The sequence below is a fragment of the Ahaetulla prasina genome, chromosome 1 (assembly GCF_028640845.1).
Source record: "Ahaetulla prasina isolate Xishuangbanna chromosome 1, ASM2864084v1, whole genome shotgun sequence".
Lineage (NCBI taxonomy): Eukaryota > Metazoa > Chordata > Lepidosauria > Squamata > Colubridae > Ahaetulla > Ahaetulla prasina.
Window position 1 is genome coordinate 119,372,643 of NC_080539.1, and position 21,329 is coordinate 119,393,971.

The following is a 21,329-nucleotide window of genomic DNA, read 5'->3' on the forward strand; positions in this document are numbered from 1 at the left end:
ATATTAAATATACTATCTATATTTTTATTTGAATTATATACTAAGCTCTATCGTATGTTGATTAGTATCTTCAAATACAGTGACACCCAAATAATTTCATTATCACAAAGATTATAAATTTTTCTTTAATCGTTTAGTTGATCAAAACATTGATTATATAGTTCCACTAAATATATGTTCAGTAAATATTAAAACATTTTAGTTTTTTTTCCTGAAGAATATTACATTGTGTCACAATGTGTTACACTGTGTTTTTTCTTTTACTGCAAGTCATGAAATTAACGTAACAGAATAAAATCATATTCCCAGACTGACATTTCCTTTTATGTGCTGGGTTGGATTAGATCCAAACAAAGGTAACAGTACTTAAGTCCCACTGAAATCAGTCATGACTAACAAGTTCCAGTAATTTGTTCCATGGATTTTTAAAAGACTTCCAGATTCAATCCACTGATTTTTCTCCCTCAAATGCCCATAAATTGGTTTAGACAAAGAAACTGATCCCTGCTTGTGAATTTGCTGTTCCCCTGAATAGTGTAAATTGCATATATGATGATCAGTGTCTACACTTGAATGCTCTATAGTAGAATGCTTGTTCAATGCTAAGGATGATGTCATTTACTTTCAATCATTTCTAGTATGACACACTTGTTCCACTTGCAAATTATGTAGATAACATATATGCAAACATATATATAGGCCTCTTGGAGTTTTGTCTGAGTCCTCAGGGTTACCCGAGTAGTTAAAATTGGTGTGAAGCCTTCTTGGAACTGCTGAAAGGACAGCAGTTGTAGACTGGAGATAGATTATGTCATATTCCCCCCCCCCACTCTATTGAGAGAGGGCTGTTCAGTTTTGACATGGATGGCCTCTTTGACCCCTCTTTAAGAGCCCTCTCTCAACAGAGGGGGAGGGATACGACATCTATTAGTCTACAACACAGTTCTTTCAGCAGTTCCAAGGTTCCACACCATGGGTGTAAAACTCGCCGTGTCACACCGTCATATGTTTTGCGATGTTTTTCCCATTTGCACAGCTGGGGTGGGCGTGGCCTGTGTGTGAGACGCATCAGCCTGTGGGCTGCCAACTTGACACCCCTGCTCCACACCCATTTGCACTACTCGAGACCCTGAGGACACAGATAAAGCTCCAAGTGGCCTCAACTACTCTCTAAAAGAATGCAGTATGTGGCAGAACCTTCAGGACACATTTTGTTTTCTGAATTTCAAACAAAGCAGCTGTCTGCAAGGAATATAAATCCTTCCATTTCCCAACATCCAGTCAGAGCTGAAGAAGCTTCTTGGATGAGAAGTGAAACGTCTTCAAAGAAAAACAAGGAAGTCCAGTTGCCTCTTGAAAAAGCACCTTTGGGATTTCAGTCTGAAAGCAGAAAGATGCTTTAGAGCACACAGGAACACAAGCCAAAGCACATGCCTACAACTCCCTAAACCACAATTACTTCTTCTTAGGATCATGCAATAGGATAGGACAGCTGTGTGCCATTCCAATAAAAGGCATCATTGCTTGAAGCATTTGCAGGCAGAGCTGCTTGAAGCTGCACACTCTGTAGCACCATTTTGCCTTCTAATTGAAACTGCTGCACAACCCAATTTGTTGTGGCAGTGAGGTGTTGATACAACTACTGTGTGTGGCACATTTCTATTTATCCAATTTTATAACGTATGTTACTCGGATCTTAATATGTACATGTCACTTTAGAAAAATGTTTTTATTTTTTCTGTTCCGAAAAAAATGGATTTTTACTGAATTAAAAATAAAGGGGTAAATGAAATCGTGAGAAGAAAAATGGATTGATTAGAACATTTCTTTTCCTAACTTTCTACCAAATTTCTCTCCACTTTAAGTCTTACATGTTGGCTTTAAAATTCACACTGGCTTCAAGTAAAATAGGTGATAATCTTCACAAATCTGCATCATCTACTTCTGTTTCTCAGCTGCCTTATGAAGGTTTCTTTTATATTGTATTGGACCACACTAACTTTTTCCTGGTCTCAGGGCCAGGGGTGATTTCAGCTTTTTCTCTCAAATAGCTTTTCTAACATGCTATATTTGTTAGCTGAATGTACCACTCTTAGAGAGTAAAGAAGAAAATATTTTCTGATTTATAATAAATCAATAAAATGTTAATCTGAACTAAAGCTTATACATTTATATAGAGGCATTAATGTTATATAATTTAGAAATAGCAGTTTTTGTTGCTCATCTGAACATGACAAAAATCACATATCATGTTTTCGGTTCTACTGAACTATGAAAGAGCCGAAAAGCTGTAGCAGAACCTTGTTTTCTGAATTTCAAACAAAGCATCATTCTATAATGTGTACTTCCATACTTAATTTTGATTTTATTTTCCTACTGGGGTTGTTTCCAATCTTCCTGTAATTCCTTCCCTTTCACATATTACTGCAATAAAATAAAAATAAATGTGCTTTTGTTATCTTATTGCTAAAATAGGTACCAGTGAAACCGCAACACAAAATTATTTGTGTGTACAGTATCATTTTGGAAACATTTTAGCTTCCAGTAATCAGCATATCCTTGAAGAGAGCACAAAATGCATTCATACAATTTCTTCCATGAAATTTATTGAGCTACAATTAACAATTTTATTTTAATATGGTAACAGGTTTTTAATTCACAAATATGCTATTATAAAACAAGACTGTGTCTGTCTCTCTCTCTCTCTCTCTCTGTCTCTCTCTCTCTCTCTATATATATATATAATCTCCCTGTAAGAGTATATGTAAGTATATATATATACATTACTTTTTACATTTTCTCAAATTTCCTTAGCTAGTTGGTATGCCCCCATAATTTATGTATGTAAAGTATGTCTGCATCTCTCTAATAGATGGACCATAGTAAGGATGAAATCCAGCCAAAATCTTCCGTCAGCTGAATAAGAAGCAGGGTGGTTTTTAAGGTGCCTTCACTAGACAGAAGTAATGTACCTTGCAGCAGTGAGCTAAATTAAAATCAGACATATGAACTTTGGTACAGGGCCTCATGTCTATGCTAATGAGCACCATAAGATTACATGTCCATGGAAGACTGAATATGCAGAGCTGCACTGCACACTGACGTAAACAGTAACTCCCATCTATTTCTGTTTCAGAGCTTTATACTCTCATTGGGTTTTCAAGTGAGAAAATACATGACAAACTCAGTCTAGTAGCACTCTCGTTTTCCTGACATACATGATTCAACTAACAGTATCCTCTCTTATTTTTACAACCATCTTATGCATGAAGGAACTCTGCTTTATACAAGTGAAAATACATAGCCAGCGGATTTAGCTACATTCCACACTGCCACCTTTGGATAAAGAGGAAAGCAAATAGAAATTACTTATTTCAGTTTTCATTCCTAGAAATGGAAACATACTCCCTTTTTGATGTTAGTGATATTGCAAGTGACAAAAATACTCTAAATGTAATGTCTCCCCTTAAGATTAGCATTTGAATTTCTGGGTCATGTGGTTAAGCAACAGCCAAGACAATTTAAGATCAGGCTTTCCTTTTATTTATTTCTCATAAAAACAATATTTTATTTCTCTCTCTCTCTGCCCCACTGAAATGAAAACAGCAAACAGCAAATGAAAGTCATGGAACAGATGTAGTAATGTTTATAGTAAGGAAAGTGGCATGCCATCAAATAACCTTTTAAAAAAACTTTGTTTAACAAAAAAATTATATATTATACAATAAATGTGATTGCTCACAACAAATTAATCACAACATGCAATTCATTTTTTCACTTCAATACATCCTGCTTGGGCACCTTTAGGTTTTTCCAGCGCCTCAACACCACTTTGTATTTATCATTCTCATTCTTCTCAGATGCTTTCCTTAAAACAACTCGCATAACTACAGCTGTTTCTGTTTCTTTGTCTTCTCCAAGAATGAGATCCAATGTATCACCAACCTTTACCTGAAGAATAAGAAGGGGGGGAAAAGGGGGGGAGGGAGAAAAAAATAGTCCATTTTTTTCCTCGAGCAACAGTATGAATAACTTGCCTGACATATTGATTTGAATGCTTTCACTCCCACATTTTGAAGCTTGGAGGAAAGCTGCCAAGATGACTGTTTAATAGGTGTGCTTTTTTGTGGCATAAATTCCATGATTCGAGGATGTTGTTGTGCCTTAAGAATGTGTGCAAAAGTTACTGTAAACCCATTATCAGACATTTCAAGTCCATGAAACTTAAGAGCCACAATGAAGAAGCTACAGCAGTAATATGACACAACACCCTGAACTGTATACTGCACCCGTGAGTCCACACTTAGAATACTATATCCAATTCTGATCACTAAGATACAAAAAAAGATGCTGTGAGTCTAGAAAGAGCACAGAGAAGAGAAACAAAAAGGGATCTGGAGACTAAATTCTACAATGAACAGTTAAGGGAACTAGGTGTGTTTAGTCTAACAAAGAAAAGTTTAGGGATGGCATGATAGCTGTCTTCCAGTATTGGAGGGGCTGTCACAGAGAAGAGGAGGTTGGCTTAGTCTCCAAAGCACCTGAGGGCAGGACAAGAAACAATGGCTGGAAGCTTGTCAAAGAGGGATCCAACTTGGAACAAAGGAGAAATTTCCTGACAGAACAATTAATAAACGAAATGCCTCCCAGTGTTATGGGTGCTCTATTACTGGAAGTTTTTAAGAAAAAAGACAATCTTGGTATATTAAGGTCTTCTGCCTTGAGAAATGGGTTGGACTTGAAGACCTCTTCCACTCCTATGATTTAATTTTACTACTCCCATTCCATTTCATTCTATAGGTATAGAACAAAGCAAAACTTATGATATACTGAACAGCAACATGATACATGTCTGTTACCTTGCTTGTAAAATGGTGATGGGTCAAATCATCCTATTTCCATAACACAGTTCCAGATCATGGGAAGAATAGATGGCAGTGTAAGATTGGTAGGATGTGGCACTGAATAGTTTCTCTTCCCCCACTGCCTGAATTCCTTCACCGGTTTTCAAAATAACATAGAACTCTTACTCTAAGAATCGAACATCATACCTCTACTGTAATGTGCTAAACTTAATAATTTCCCCATAAGAAGCAAATTATTCTATGATTAAAATGGTTATTGCTATTACTAACTTAATTTCTATGTGCTGAATCTACCAGATCTATGACAATTTATAGCCACATACAGCATAATGAAATGTTTGTAGTAAAAATTAGCTACAGCCCCTAATAAAAGGGACAATACAATATGCTTCAATCCTCCTCCTCCCAAAATAACAATTATCATATATAGAAGAAGCAAAAAGTGCCAATGATGAACAAACTCTCCAAAGCAAAAGTTTTCTCCAACTTCTGGGAGGCCATCAGTGAGAGAACCAGCCTCAGTACTAGGGGCAGGCTGTTCCACAGAATTTGCACTGAGATGGTGCCACCCTAGTCAACTAAAAAAACCAAAACATTGGTAGCTGCTTCTTCTGGGAGAAACTTAGGTCAACTCAGGTACCTTAGCCAAAAAAAAACCCCACCCAAAATCCAACAAAGCAGTAACCATTAGCCTTCCTCCTAACTTACAATTAAAACAGAGTTCAAGTTTCAAGTTTTTCAACCTTTTGCGCATGCGCAAGATGGCAGCCCGGTAGAGGACCGGAACCGACAATGGACGATCTTTAGCGGGATGGCGGGGCCCAGGCGGCGTGCCGAGTCATTTTCGCCCCCCGGTCGGCTGTATGATCCCCCCAGCAGCCATGGGAGAGGTCCGCGGACCTTTTCGGACTCACGGCTGCTGAGGATGAGACCGGGAGGCCGCGGGCGAGCGGCGGACGGCAGCCATTTTTACTGGGCGTGAGGTGAGGCCGCGGCTCGTTTGCAGTTGAGAGGCGAGCCCGTGGCTTATTTCTTTTTCCTGCCGGACTATTTTGCGTTGTTCTTCCCTGCTCTTGCCTGCCTCGCCCTTCCCCCGGTCTTCTTCGGAGTGATGTGGGAGCGGAGGGCTGTGAACGGTCCCTTAGGGGCCTCCCTGCTTGAGACCTTCGGCCGGGATGAGATGCTTCGCTCCTTGCCGCAGTAAGATCGGCGGCTTGTTACATCTTACAGGCCCTCTTTGGAGGGGCCGGTCTGGCTCTTGGGAAAGGCCTGGCCTGGGCCCTGGGGAGTGGGCAGACCTTGAACGGGTCTCTGACCTGGAGAGGTGTCTAGCCATGGACTATTCTGATTATTCTGGCTGAAAGCAGTGGTGTGGTAGGCGTGGAGGCCTCCTGGCCTATTTTGGCCACTTCTTCCTTTGATTACATCATTTGCATTGTCATCTGCATTGTGCTTGGCCGTTTGGGATTCGCTGGCCATGATTGCTCTCTGGAACTGCTTTGGAAGATCTCTGGATGTATGTGACCTGCTGGGACTTATTTAGAAATACCTATGGACACCGCTGGCGGTGATAGTACTTCCACCTTTTCATCTTATGGATTTTAGGACTGAGCTTTGGGCGGAATAGCAATACTTTTTCTATCATGGATGCTATCTGCCTATTTTTACATCTATTTTCATCTCTAAGCCAGCCACCATTTGAAGAATCACCAGAAAATGGGTATCCATTTGATGAACTTTGTGCAATATGCCGCCATCCTGGGACAGTATCGTCTCTCGTCGCCTTCCATCTTCTATTTATTTATTTATGCGATATTCGGGACCGGAACTCTTGCGCCTGCGAGGTGCCCTCGCCTCGCAGGAATGGCCCGCTTCGTTACCAAGGGCCGGCCTCAATGACGGGTCTTGGGACCCACAGAGGTGGCATGCGAAGAGAAAGAGCCTTTGGGGTTTTTTAGATAGGGCATTTTTAAGGGGTGGGAGGGTTAGGGCGGGTGTTGGGGGTAGCCCGTCGGGAGGGAAACCAGTTCCTGCGCGTGCTCGCGGCGATTATTTAATGGGTTCGGAGGTTATGGGGGGGAATGTGTTCCTTTTGGTGAGGGTGGCTCTATTTGCACGGTAAGTGGGAGGGGCAGATATGGCGGAAGGGGGGGATCGTATCGGTTTAGGGGGACACGCGCTCGATGTTTGCAGGCGATCGCGTGCCCCGATCCCTCTGACTTCTCCCGTTCCCCGGATGGTCAAGACCCTCAGAGCCTGGGCCTTCGTCTTATGTTATGCAACGCACGGTCCGTGGCCAATAAGGCCCCCCTAATACATGATCTTATTCAGGGGGGCGCCGCGGATCTTATAGGCGTTACGGAGACCTGGTTGGGCACTGAAGGGGGCGTGCCCCTGGTCGAAATGTGCCCACCGGGCTTCCGTGCATTTCATCAGCCGAGGGCCCAGGGTAGGGGTGGGGGGGTGGCGGTTGTTATTAAAGAGAGTCTAGAGCCGAGGGAGACCACTGTACCTCAGATTGCCGGGTGTGAATCCCTCTTTGTGAGATGGGGTCATAGGTGTCAGATGGGCTTGCTGGTCACGTACCTGGCTCCTTGCTGCGTGACAGCTGCCCTGCCCGAGCTCCTGGAGGTGCTTGCTGGGGTGGCAGTGGAGACCCCCAGACTTTTAGTCATGGGGGACTTTAACTTGCCATCTGCCGGCTCGTCATCAACAGTGGCTCGGGAGTTCATGGCTTCCATGACGGCCTTGGACCTGACTCAAGTAGTGGATGGCCCCACTCACATCGGGGGAGGCACACTGGACCTGATTTTTATCTCTGGTCAGTGGTTGAAGGATCTGGACTTGAGAGATGTAGTCACAGAACCTTTGTCATGGTCAGATCACTCTCTCCTTCGCCTGGACTTTCTGACCGCTACTCAACACCGCAGGGAGACGGAACCACTACGTTGGTTCCGTCCCAGGCGCCTGATGGACCCGGAGAGGTTCCGGACGGAGCTTGGGCCATTTCCTGAGGGTCTGGCTCACGGCACGGCAGAGGAACTAGCCGCAGCCTGGGAACGGGCTGCGGCTGGGGCTTTAGACCGTGTCGTGCCTCTGCGGCCTCTGACCCGGCGTAGATCCCAACCGGCTCCTTGGTTCTCCGAGGAGCTGAGGGGGATGAAACGCCGGAGAAGACGCCTAGAGAGCTCCTGGAGGTCTAGCCGTTCAGAGGCTGATCGGACACTAGTTAGGTCCTATACTAGGACCTACCTAGTGGCACTGAGGGAAGCGAGGCGTTGCTACGCCTCCTCCCTCATTGCGTCGGCAGATAACCGCCCAGCCGCCCTGTTTCGGGTGACCCGTTCCCTCCTTCACCAGGGGGAGCGGGATGACCCGTTGCAGGGACGTGCTGAGGAGTTTAACAGTTATCTATACGATAAAATCGTTCAGCTTCGGGACGGTCTGGACCAAAATTGCGGTGATTCAGATGGGGCGTCTGAGGGTGGTCTTGGTGATATTGTCTGGGATGAGTTTGACCCTGTGGCTCCCGAGGACATGGACAGGTTGTTGGGTAGGTTGAATGCCACCACGTGTTTACTGGACCCGTGCCCCTCCTGGTTGGTGCTGGCCACTCAGGAGGTGACACGAGGCTGGCTCCAGGCGATTACGAGCGCTTCCTTGTTGGAGGGAGTCTTTCCGGCCGCCTTGAAAGAGGCGGTGGTGAGGCCCCTCCTCAAGAAGCCTTCCCTGGACCCGGCTGTTTTAGGTAATTATCGTCCGGTCTCCAACCTTCGCTTCGCGGCGAAGGTTGTAGAGAGTATGGTGGCATATCAGTTTCCCCTGCACCTGGATGAAACTGTCTATCTAGACCCGTTCCAGTCCGGTTTCCGGCCCGGTTACAGCACTGAGACGGCTTTGGTCGCGTTGGTGGATGATCTCTGGAGGGCCAGGGATAGGGGTTGTTCCTCTGCCCTGGTCCTATTAGACCTCTCAGCGGCTTTTGATACCATCGACCATGGTATCCTGCTGCGCCGGTTAGAGGGATTGGGAGTGGGAGGCACCGTTTATCGGTGGTTCTCCTCCTATCTCTCCGACCGGTCGCAGACGGTGTTGACAGGGGGGGCAGAGGTCGGCCTCGAGGCGCCTCACTTGTGGGGTGCCGCAGGGGTCGATTCTCGCCCTTCTGTTCAACATCTATGTAAACCGCTGGGTGAGATCATCAGTGGCTTCGTGTGAGGTACCAGCTGTCGCTGATGACACCCAGCTGTACTTTTCCACACCGGGCCACCCCAACGAAGCTATCAAGTGCTGTCCCGGTGTTTGGAAGCCGTCGGGTCTGGATGGGGAGAAACAGGCTCAAGCTCAATCCCTCCAAGACAGAGTGGCTGTGGATGCGGCATCCCGGTACAGTCAGCTGAGTCCACGGCTGACTGTTGGGGCGAGTCATTGGCCCCGATGGAGAGGGTGCGCAACTTGGGCGTCCTCCTGGATGAACGGCTGTCTTTTGAAGATCATTTGACGGCCGTCTCCAGGAGAGCTTTCCACCAGGTTCGCCTGGTGCGCCAGTTGCGCCCCTTTCTAGACCGGGATGCCTTATGCACGGTCACTCACGCCCTCGTGACGTCTCGTCTGGATTACTGCAATGCTCTCTACATGGGGCTCCCCTTGAGGGGCATCCGGAGGCTTCAGTTAGTCCAGAATGCGGCTGCGCAGGTGATAGAGGGAGCCCCTCGTGGCTCCCGTGTGACACCTATCCTGCGCAGACTGCACTGGCTACCTGTGGCCTTCCGGGTGCGCTTCAAGGTTTTGGTAACAATCTTTAAAGCGCCCCATGGCATAGGGCCGGGCTATTTACGGGACCGCCTACTGCTACCGAATACCTCTCACCGACCCGTGCGCTCTCACAGAGAGGGACTCCTCAGGGTGCCGTCAGCTAGGCAGTGCCGTCTGGCGACACCCAGCTGTACTTTTCCACACCGGGCCACCCCAACGAAGCTATCGAAGTGCTGTCCCGGTGTTTGGAAGCCGTACGGGTCTGGATGGGGAGAAACAGGCTCAAGCTCAATCCCTCCAAGACAGAGTGGCTGTGGATGCCGGCATCCCGGTACAGTCAGCTGAGTCCACGGCTGACTGTTGGGGGCGAGTCATTGGCCCCGATGGAGAGGGTGCGCAACTTGGGCGTCCTCCTGGATGAACGGCTGTCTTTTGAAGATCATTTGACGGCCGTCTCCAGGAGAGCTTTCCACCAGGTTCGCCTGGTGCGCCAGTTGCGCCCCTTTCTAGACCAGGATGCCTTATGCACGGTCACTCACGCCCTCGTGACGTCTCGTCTGGATTACTGCAATGCTCTCTACATGGGGCTCCCCTTGAGGGGCATCCGGAGGCTTCAGTTAGTCCAGAATGTGGCTGATAGAATGCGTGTGATGGAGGGAGCCCCTCGTGGCTCCCGTGTGACACCTATCCTGCGCAGACTGCACTGGCTACCTGTGGCCTTCCGGGTGCGCTTCAAGGTTTTGGTAACAATCTTTAAAGCGCTCCATGGCATAGGGCCGGGCTATTTACGGGACCGCCTACTGCTACCGAATACCTCTCACCGACCCGTGCGCTCTCACAGAGAGGGACTCCTCAGGGTGCCGTCAGCTAGGCAGTGCCGTCTGGCGACACCCAGGGGAAGGGCCTTCTCTGTGGGGGCTCCCACCCTCTGGAACGAACTCCCTCCAGGACTTCGTCAACTTCCGGACCTCCGAACCTTCCGTCGCGAGCTTAAAACACACTTATTCATCTGCGCAGGACTGGATTAGATTTTAAATTTACTGGTTTTAAATGGGTTTTATTATTTATATAGTTTTTAATAATTCAGCTATGTAGAATAAGTTTTTTAATTGTTATTTTAGTCTGTATTTATATGTACTTTTTACTTGCCTGTGAACCGCCCTGAGTCCCTAGGGAGATAGGGCGGTATATAAATGTGAAAAATAAATAAATAAATAAATAAATAAGTTGAACACAATGATCAAATTAAGAAGCCAGAATTCTTCAAAAGTGAAATAAAATATGTAGAATGCGTGCCCAAAATTTTATATGAACTTACTCCAATTGTTCATCTGACTTTAAATTATGTCTTAAGAGATAGATTAAACTAGCTCATTTTGAAATGCAATATTAGTTGTATAATACAAGATGCAACTGTTTCATAATCTGGTTATTGAAATGTAAGCAGTTCTAGAAATAAAAAGCAGATGGCCAAAAAATATATAATAAACTTGGGTCTCAATGCTGTAAAGACAAATGTCTTTTATATAGTGCTGTGATCCTTTTTCACTATGTAATATTTATGAGAATTAAATTCTATCTATGACTCCTCGTGCTAATTTAGGTTATACCATGAATTTCAAAAAGTCTTACCGATCTGCTTTTCTTCCACAATTTTTCTCCATTCAGTCTAAGCTCACCATTGTAGAATGCATCTTCCACTTTGCTTTAAAACAAAAAGAATCCTATTTTTTATATTTAATATTCTTGCTGTAAGTTTTTTACAAAAATAAATACTAAGAAGCAGTGGTGGGATTCAGCCAGTTCGCACCACTTCAGGAGAACTGGTTGTTAACTTTCTGAGCAGTTTGGAAAACTAGTTGTTGGAAGAAATCATTAGGGCAGAGAACCGGTTGTTAAATTACTTGAATTCCACCACTGCTAAGAAGAACCTTTTCTACCACTGCACCGTATGTATATACTGTAGATAGCTACATCAGTGTTTTTCAACCTTGGTGATTTTAAGAAGTGTGGACTTCAACTCCCAAAATTGCCCATACAGCAATGCTGGCTGGGTAATTCTGGGAGTTGAACTGCATATATCTTAAGAAGTTTCCAAGGCTGAAAAACTCTTGAGTTAGATCATATCAATTAACATAAATGATAACAATGTTTCACTTTAGCATTTCCCGCTCTAGTGCAATTGATTCACTTTGTATGGACTTCCAGACACAGTAAGCTTTTACAGAAGGAAAATCAATGTTGCATTTTTTAAAGCTAAATAAGGCTGCAACCCTATGCATACTTCTGATGAAGCAAATCCTATTAAGCTCATTCAGGTTTTCTTGAAAGGGACATTTCAGAGAACCCAGTTATAAAATATAACTTCAAATAACTTAAATATACATTTAAAATAAACAGCTTTCAGGTCAAAATGCCAATATGATCAATTGAACAGTATAGACAGCTGCTGATCTGTGATCAGAAATCAGGAACAATTTCTACTCAAATCTGTTTTGTTACCTTCTGCAAGTAAAATAACAAAAGTTGATAACACATGCCTAATTTTTCTGTTCTTCATTCAAAGCTTTTTACTATGTATATTAAATACACCAAATCCTGAAACAAATGATAAAATCTAAGCAAGAAATGTGCATGCGTATCATGGTGTCTGGAAGCTTTAATTAGAATAGCCAAAAGACTACAAATTAAGTTGGAAAAATAGTCTCATTAAGAGCTATTTTGTTTGTTTTAATAACCATCAGCGGATGATAATACTTCTCATTATTTCTTTATAGCCAAATTTACAGGATTTAACTGACCAATCTGTTTTCATAGGGATTTTAATCACAAGCTACAAAAGTCATTTTAAATGACCTTCCCCAACTTAATGCTGTTACAACTTGGATGTGGATTGGGAAAGGTTGATGAAGAATACTATCTCAACATACTAGTATTGGCAAAACATATATATATATATATATACACACACACACACACACACACACACACACACACACATACATATATATAGTCTCTCTAAGTGGGAAAACATTAACTAGTTTTCTCTTAGCGATGTTAAACAAAATATCACTAGCTATATCTTATAATCCCTTTACTTACAAGTTATTTTAAACTTTTAGACTTACTTTCTTGCAATATCTAAACCAGATTTCAAGATTACATCGAATCGAAAAGACTGTACTACTTTCTCAAGGTCTTTGTAATTCTTCACTATGCTGGGATCATCTTCAAACTCATCTTCTGAATCAGTGATCTCTTCATCAGTGTCTTCCACCTCCAAGTCTTCTTCCACAGTTCGCTTCACATTTTTATGTGAGCTTTTGTTACTTTTGTGTCGGACCGAAATCCCTGTCACACTTTTTGACCATGGTATTAAAAATATATGATGCCGAATGGGAGAAACACAGAAATGTTTGGGGAGAATTGCGGTTCCGGGATACTGGCTTGCAGCACAAAGAAAGGTCCTCCAGGGAGAGCTGAGTTTGTGAGGAGATTTGACCAGGAGTCCAAGCCAGACATTTAGATTTCTAAAAGCACCAAGAAGCAATTTATACCCTGTCATAGCATACCCTGGAACAAAGGATTAAACAGTTAGGGCATTGCAAGTTAGAAATTTTCCAAGATAAACGATGCAACATCTTAACATATTTTAAAGCAACAAGAGATGTTGCTTTAGGGATTCACAAAATTCCAAACCCATTAAAGAATATGTGGCACTGAATTAATTCAATTTATTTCTGAATACAAATGTGTGGCTCTGTGATGTGATTTTTTTTTTTTAAAGCCAGGGACTCGGCTATAATCTTACACATAAACATCATCTACCGACAATCCAAATAGTTAAAAGATTTCTAGCTAGTATTTTTGGGCTGTCCTAGATAGGGTTAGGCAACTTAATACCAACAGGTACCACTGATGTCATAAAAATCTACAATGCTCACATAATCATCTGCCAAAGTTATATATTATGCATTCACAGTAACTCAATGGCTTACATTAACTTACCAGCAAATAATTACCCCTTTCATGCTCTGATACTAACACACACAAACACTATTTATAAATAAGGCATTGAAGAATAGTGGGAGAAATGTTTTAATTTATCCATAAATCTACTGTTTTGCTGGTCTATGACTAACAAAAATTGATTTGAGTCTACTGTGATGAACTATATTTTGAAAAATGGGTTGGGAATGAAAACCTCAATGAAATCTTCATTATTTTCTCAAGAGGGTTAGATTTAGAAATGAAGCATAGACTGCTTTGACAGTTCAAACTTTCTTAGGAAAGAAAGCCAAACCTACACATTATTTATTTAATATTTCTTTATTTCTTCTTGAGCAGGCAATCTAAAGCAGTTTACAATCAAATAATAATTTAAATAGTAAATTTTAATAAACTAAAGCAGTCCAAAATATGAGACATTGGTGGAAAAAAATCCCAAGGCTTTCATTACAAAGAATGCCCAATATGAATAACAGCAAAATAACAATCGGTTAATTGTAATACTGGATGCACAACAAGACCTCATCTGATCACCTTAGTAACCAACCTGTCCTATAAAGGCAAAAGCAGACTTTTAGGTATCCTGTTCCCTGGTTTTCAAGGGCTCTCTTTGTCAAACACAAGATCATGAACTTGGTGTGGTAGTTAATTGGTAGCCAGTCAGCTGCTTCAAAAAGATGCAATGTATGCATAGCCAGATCCCCCACTTATCTAAACATGAGGCTACCAGAGTATGAACAATAGCAGCTAGGTTTCCATAAGCAGGAGAGACTGGTCAATGCAGCAAGAGATTTGGGTAGGTGTTCCTTGAAATGTCACTTGGTCCTCCAGTATCAATTACTATTCCAGGAACATCTGAAACTATTCAAGCTCTTCAGTCCACACCCTGGCCAAAACAATAAAAATATGAAGAACCGGAATCAAATTCCACTCCATGGCAGATTCACTAATTCCCCCACCTGGAAATCTATTAACCATGAGCTGTCACGAGAGAATTCCACTTCAATTTATTGGGTCCCATCAATCCCATACAGAATCTAGATACTCATTCTAAATTTGCCTGTTTTCTCTTAATTTAGGTGTCATGAAGAAGTAATCTGCATGTCTTTAACAGCTGATGACATTTCAAGTCCAAACACCTGATGATCATCATATATATATGTTAAATAGCATTGAGGAAAATTAGCCCTCTATGGCAGGGGTCTCCAACCTTGGCAACTTTAAGACTTGTGGACTTCAACTCCCAGAATTCTTGAGTTGAATCAAAAGAACATTTACTGAGAGAGTGTATTCATTGGTGGGCTTCTGGGGTTTTCAGGGTTCGGAGAACCTCTAGCTTCTGTGCAGTTCAGAGAACTGGTAAATGCCACCTCTGGCTGGCCCCAGAGTGGGGAGGGAATGGAGATTTTGCAATATCCTTCCCCCAGGACTGGGGAAGGAATGGGTATTTTGCAATATCCTTCCCCTGGAATGGGGTGGAAATGGAGATTTTGCAATATCTTTCCCCTGCCATGCCCGCCACGCCACACCACGCCCACCAAGCCACGCCCACAGAATCAGTAGTAAAAAAAATTGGATTTCACCACTGCATAGAAGAAACATAATTATAGATGACTATTGCAAATTAATCCCATCCATAATCTCAGAGACACAATCTAGCATAAATATTTTTTCCATTACCGTTTTAGCCTCACTAGAATCTTGTGAGGGATGCGGTGGCTCAGGGGCTAGGACGTTGAGCTTGTCGATCAAAAGGTCGGCAGCTCAGCGGTTCGAATCCCTAGTGCTGCTGTGTAATGAGGTGAGCTCCTGTTACTTGTCCCAGCTTCTGCCAACCTAGCAGTTTCGAAAGCACGTAAAAATGCAAGTAGAAAAAATAGGGACCACCTTTGGTGGGAAGGTAACAGCGTTCCGTGTGCCTTTGGCGTTGAAAGGGCCAGCAAAATCAATGTGGATTCTTGACCAGGGCCCTTGGGGCTTTTCCCATTCTCTGACTGGGGCCGTTGGGGTAGAGGTCTGGACTCTTGGCAAGCCTGGCATTTCCCTACCCTCTCAGCAATCTCTGCGTCCATGAGTGGCCACCACACATAGCTTCTAGCCAATCCCTTCATCCTTACGATCCCTGGGTGACCTCGTGGAGGAGGTCCAATACCTTTCCCTTAACTTATCAGGAATTATTACACGATCACCCCATAACAGGCACCCCTTGAGCCGAGAGCTCATCTCGTTTTTAACAAATTCTTTGAACTGCTCGCCCGCGCAGCGGCCACCCTCTGTACCCAACCGAGTACAGTCCGTAACACAATGTCCCGGTATGATGCCCGAGCCACTTCCTTAGATGTGACTGGGCCAGAGTCCAAAGAGTCAATGAGTAGGATGGGTGCCCCCGGAGTGGGGTCTTCGGTCGCCCCTGGTAGTGGGCATCGGCTTAACGCGTCTGCATGCCCCACTTCTTTTCCTGGTCGATGCTGCAGCTTGTACGAATAAGCGGCTAAGAATATAGTCCATCGGGTCAAGCGTGGCGAAAGTGCCACAGGCGTTGGGTCGCCAGCCAGTATCCTAGTAATGGTCTGTGGTCAGTCACGATTTCAAAATTCCGCCCAAAGACATATTCGTGGAATTTTTAACCCTGACACAATGGCTAGTGCTTCTTTGTCTAATTGGCTGTAGTTCTCTCTGGGGAGGACATCGTTCTAGAGTAAAAAGCTATAGGGGCTTCTGTGCCGTTTGAAGTCTATGGCTGAGTACAGCCCCACCCCATAAGGGAGGCATCGCAAACCAGCACTAGGGTAATGAGTTGTGATATTGAATGAGCAGGCTATCACTTGAGAGCAGGTTCTTTACTGCTTCAAAAGCCCTATTTTCTGACTTTCCCCAAGACCAAACAGTATTTTTCCCCAAGAGCCTATGCAGCGGTTCCGCAACGGTTGCTTTGTTCTTTAAAAAGACCGCATAGAAATTCACCAACCCCAGGAATGCCTGCAGCTCTGCTTGTTTTTGGGCGCTGGAGCCTTCCTAATTGCCTTGACCTTGCTCTCAGTAGGGTGAATTCCTTTCTTGTCTATCCGTAGCCCAAGAAATCGACGGATTCGACCCTATCTGGCATTTGTTTGCCTTGACTTTTAATCCGCTGTCCGGAAAATCCCCAAAACCTTTCTTAACCGCCCCCAATTCCTCCATGTTTTCCCTGAAATTAGGACATCATCAAAGTAGGAACTACCCTGGGAGCCCTGCAGTAGTCGTTCCATTAGGTTTTGGAACAACCCTGGTGCCACACTGACCCCAAATTGCAATCGGTGCACTTGAATGCCCCCTGTGCGTTACAATCGCTTGGGCTTCGCCAGCGGGCGTCACGGGCAGTTGTTGGTAGGCTTGGGCCAAGTCTAACTTTGCAAAGACTTGCCCTTGCCCCAAAGAGTGCAATAAGTGTTGCACCACGGAACCGGTAAGCGCTTTTCTGTAAGGCTTTGTTAAGCGTCGCCTTGTAGTCAGCGCAAATTCTAATTGACCCGTCCTTTATTGGGGTGACGACACGCCTCCCACTTTGCGTGATCGACTGGCACCAAAATCCCTGATTTATGAGCTTGTCCAGCTCCTTATCGATTTTTGGTTTTAGGGCAAAAGGACTCTCCTCGCTTAAAACCAGGAAGTAATGACATCTGGGCTGGTGGGCGGAGCCTCACCCTGCCACCACTACCTGTTCGCCGAACCACACGCTGCTGTTACTAGTTCGCCCGAACCAGAGCAAACTGGTAACATTTCATCCCTGATCTTATTATCCCCTCTTAAGAGTAAAATACAGTTGCAGTCATTCTTATGGGGTCTGTTTCCTGATCTGGCCTACCTTGCAGGGCTGACGGCCAGTCTGCTGATTTAAGGAGCCTACCATGCTGAACATCAATCTAGCAAGCTCCCTACTTTAGTATCTTTTAAGTACTGAGTGGGCGAGGGAAACCTTTACTGTCCCTTGCTTCATGCAGAAATGTTGAGTCAGCCCAGTCTCACAGTCTGTGTCCTGCTTTGCCAAGGGCATAAAATCGTACTGCTCAGCACATGCTCCCTGTTAAGTCCTGAAAGAAAGAAAGAAAAAAACCCTCTGTGTTGTCAAGCCGAAACTCTTTTTGTTCTCATAGAGGTTCGTGATTATTGTTGACTGTCAGAGTTTGCTTGTTTGGTTGCTGTTTAATTATAGAAGTTAAAGTGCGATATTAGCTTTCAAACCACCATCTAACAACCCCCCCCCCAATACACAGCAAAGACAAAAATCAGTTTGCATTAACTGAGTGTTCCACTTATTAAAACTGCTCACATTAAATTAAAGTGGGAGCAGTAATTTCACCACTGTGACTCATAAATGTTTTTATGGTCTAATACTGGCACTGAAGATTTAGTAGATTTTTTAAATACTTGTCATGATGATATAGTTTTCAGAATGAATTTTGGTTTGTTTGCTTGACTTTGGGATAATGGCCCCTTCCTTTGAACTCACCTGTCAAGGTTATTTTTGGATGTTTGTTATTTAATTTGGAACAGTGGGAAGAACCTTTAAAAATCTAAAACAAACAGGAATTGAGGTAATTAAAATATATATTTGTCCTTTATGCTATAATAGTTAAGAGTGGGAAAAGAGATCAGAGCACTTTCTTTATAAGGAAACTAGCTGATAACCTGGCGTTGCCCAGGTATTTATTTATCTCAATGCTGTATTAAACAGGATGAGCCCCTTTACCCTGAGTCCTGATTTCAGCAAGAATTAAATTAGTTAAAAATGTTTTCCCTTTGCCCCCAGAAGCGTCAAGTAAAATGGTACCATGTTGTTTTGGTAGCTGATCCATGATCATTTGGCATGCTTTTTTCTGATCTTGATTTATATGCACTAAGCTGTTCGACATTGTAGTTCTTTAATCATATGTAATCTGCGTGAAGTACGTGGTGTCGGTCTTGTCCTGGTGCAGGCAGGCCGAGTTGCAGTAATGTTTTATTGATCACGGCCATACATTTGTTCTCAAGAATAATCCAAGCCTTGTTGAAAATGTCCAGACCAAACGTAATTTCTAATGTTGTATTTTCCCCCTTACTAGAGGGAGCCCCCTTGTGAAGTACTGTGAAGCTGTTACCATGGCAACTCCACTGTGCTGTACAGTAGAAGCCATTTTAAGGCAAAACATGCTGTATCTTAACAGAACATACACCCCAAGGGCTGTTAGGGGTGTCTTACCCCCACAGTATTTCTTTCCAGAGACCAAGTCATCTGTGTACCAAGTTTGGTTAAAATTGCTCAAGGCGTTCCAGAGTTATGCTGGAACATACACAAACACACACGCAGCCATTTTTATATACATAGATGGTGCTTTTAGATAGAACCTGGCAGATAAGGAAATCAAGTGCATTATAAAGTTATCAAGATTTAGGGGAACATTTAATACAGGTAATCTTCAATTAATGACCATAACAGAGCCTGCTCATTATGGTCATAAGTCATGATCATCATAAAGCAGGTCATCATGAGACTGGACCCAATTTTATGACCACTTTTTGTGGTGGTCATTAAATGATTGCCATAGTTGTAAAGCCATTAACTGAGTCATAAAGTGAATGCCACAGTCATTAAGCAAATCCATTGTTCGCTGTGAAGCAAATTTGCCAAAAATCACTCTGATTTTTGGCAAAAAGATCATAAATTTCAGTTATGTGACAATGGGTCATTGCTAACGGCCATAAATGTGGGCCAGTTGCCAAGCACCCAAAATATGTTCTGGTGATCATGGGAGGAAGGCCTGGCCATTGGAACTTCAGAACCTGGTTGTAACTATCTTTTTAGTGCTCCATTGTAATTTCAAATGGTTGCTAAGTGATCTGTTATAAGTCAAAGGCTACCTATAGTAGTTTTTAACATGACTCTCTTGTCACTCAGAGAACCAATCATAGTCCTTTTTTACAATACCTTAGAATGTAGACTATGGATGAATTGAATTAAGCTGCAAGAAGGCAAATCTTGCTGACAGCAAGCTGACTGGGGAATTCTGGGAGTTGAAGTCCACAGATCTTCAAATTGCTAAGGTTGAGAACACTCACTTGAAGCATTAGAAATAAAGGAAAAAGTTTATATTCAGTCAATATTAATTATGGTTTAGGATATCAGTGTTATGACTATTGTAATTATTTGTTTTTTTCCAGTCAAAGGTAAAAATAGCATTAGAAAGGAAGAAATGAAAGAAGATGAGACATACATCAAGAGCTTTATTTCATAATACAGATTTTGGTCTTAAACTAAATTATTTGATATTGAAATCTCCATTGTATTGCTATTTGTGTGTGTGTGTGTGTGTGTGTGTGTGTGTGTGTTTTCATAGGTTTTCACGGGTATATTATGCAGGTTTTGGTATGTTCGGGTCAAACTATGTCCACCCATACATCAAAGGCACCACAGATAAAATCAGCAAAATTCTCCACAAACACAACATCAAGACAGCCTTCTGCACAGACCAAAAAATAACCAACATCTTAAGAAACCCCAAAGACAAGATCCATCTAGAAAACCAAGGAATCTATGAAATATCATGCAAAATCTGCCCAGCCACATACATTGGACAAACTAATCGGAGAATAAATGCACGCATCGCAGAACACAAAAACGCAGTCAGAAAAGAAGAAAAAACCTCCTCCCTTTTCCAGCACCTTAAAACCACAGGATACGAAATTGATTTTGAAGGAACCAAATTAATCTCCAAAACTAAACACTATAACAAGAGAATAATTATGGAAGCCATTGAAATAGAGAAACACCCCCACAATATGAACAAACGGGACGACACCTCCCACCTACCAGACATCTGGAAACCAGCCTTGGTCAACAAATGAGTCCCAGCCACGAAAATTGATCATCCTCACCAGATTCAAACCCAAACCCATCCCACAGAAGAAACACAACCACCATCCAGAAGCCAGACCATGCTGACACCACTGGCTGCTGCACCCCTCTCCGATCTCCACACAAAGCAAGCTGACACACACCAGGAACACATGACAGGACCTCGGACTCGGAGCCAAACTAGGGCCCGGGATGCTGCATCACAGCTATCTGCTCAAGACATCACATCACAGAACTTCAGAGGCCACAACACCAAAGCTCAGGAACAAAAGATCAGGACCACACTCACAAAGGATGCTACAAAACAGCCGACCAATCTGCAAACACCCACTCCATCTACCAATCAGGATGCAACCATAGAGCCAACCAACCCGCTCACAGCAACACTCCCCACCTCCCCACTAGTATTTATAGAGAGACTGCAGCTCTGACCACTCTTTGCTCGAGAAGCATGAAGCCAAATACACCAGCCTGAAGATGATGAGTGAGATCTCGTCGAAACGTCCCCAAGGTATTCTCAACCTTACAAGGGAAAAGACCTGAAAATGCCAAGACCTACACACACACATATATATATATGTATGTATGTACACACACACACACATCACACACATACACACACATGTACACACCCTGTTAAAAGCAAAAAGTAGATGGACAAAACAAGTTTAATAAAATTAAAATACTAAACGGTAAATAAGAAAAAGCAAAGAAAAAATAGTATTTTTTAAAGCTATGAATAAGCTATTTAATACCTTTCCTAAAAGACAATAATTTTCTTTCTTCTTCTGTGCTACTAGAAAAATTCTCTCTAACCTGATAGCCTTCAA

General features: G+C 43.2%; 1 protein-coding gene across 2 annotated transcripts; it reads right to left on the reverse strand.

Moving 5' to 3' along the window:
* Positions 1-107: 107 nt before the first annotated feature.
* On the reverse strand, positions 108-14,844 carry MTRES1 (mitochondrial transcription rescue factor 1). Of its 2 annotated transcripts, XM_058174416.1 has the most exons (5): positions 14,176-14,844; positions 12,749-13,193; positions 11,253-11,325; positions 3,802-3,951; positions 108-1,380 (listed from the first exon to the last, which is right to left on the reverse strand). In XM_058174416.1, exons 1-5 carry the CDS (start codon positions 14,318-14,320, stop codon positions 1,282-1,284), a joined length of 912 nt encoding a protein of 303 aa, XP_058030399.1. In that variant the 5' UTR covers positions 14,321-14,844; the 3' UTR covers positions 108-1,281. The 2 variants fall into 2 exon arrangements, with proteins under 2 accessions (XP_058030399.1, XP_058030407.1); XM_058174424.1 differs by lacking the exon at positions 108-1,380 and having other exon boundaries at positions 3,528-3,951; positions 14,176-14,838.
* Between the last annotated feature and the right edge of the window lie 6,485 nt (positions 14,845-21,329).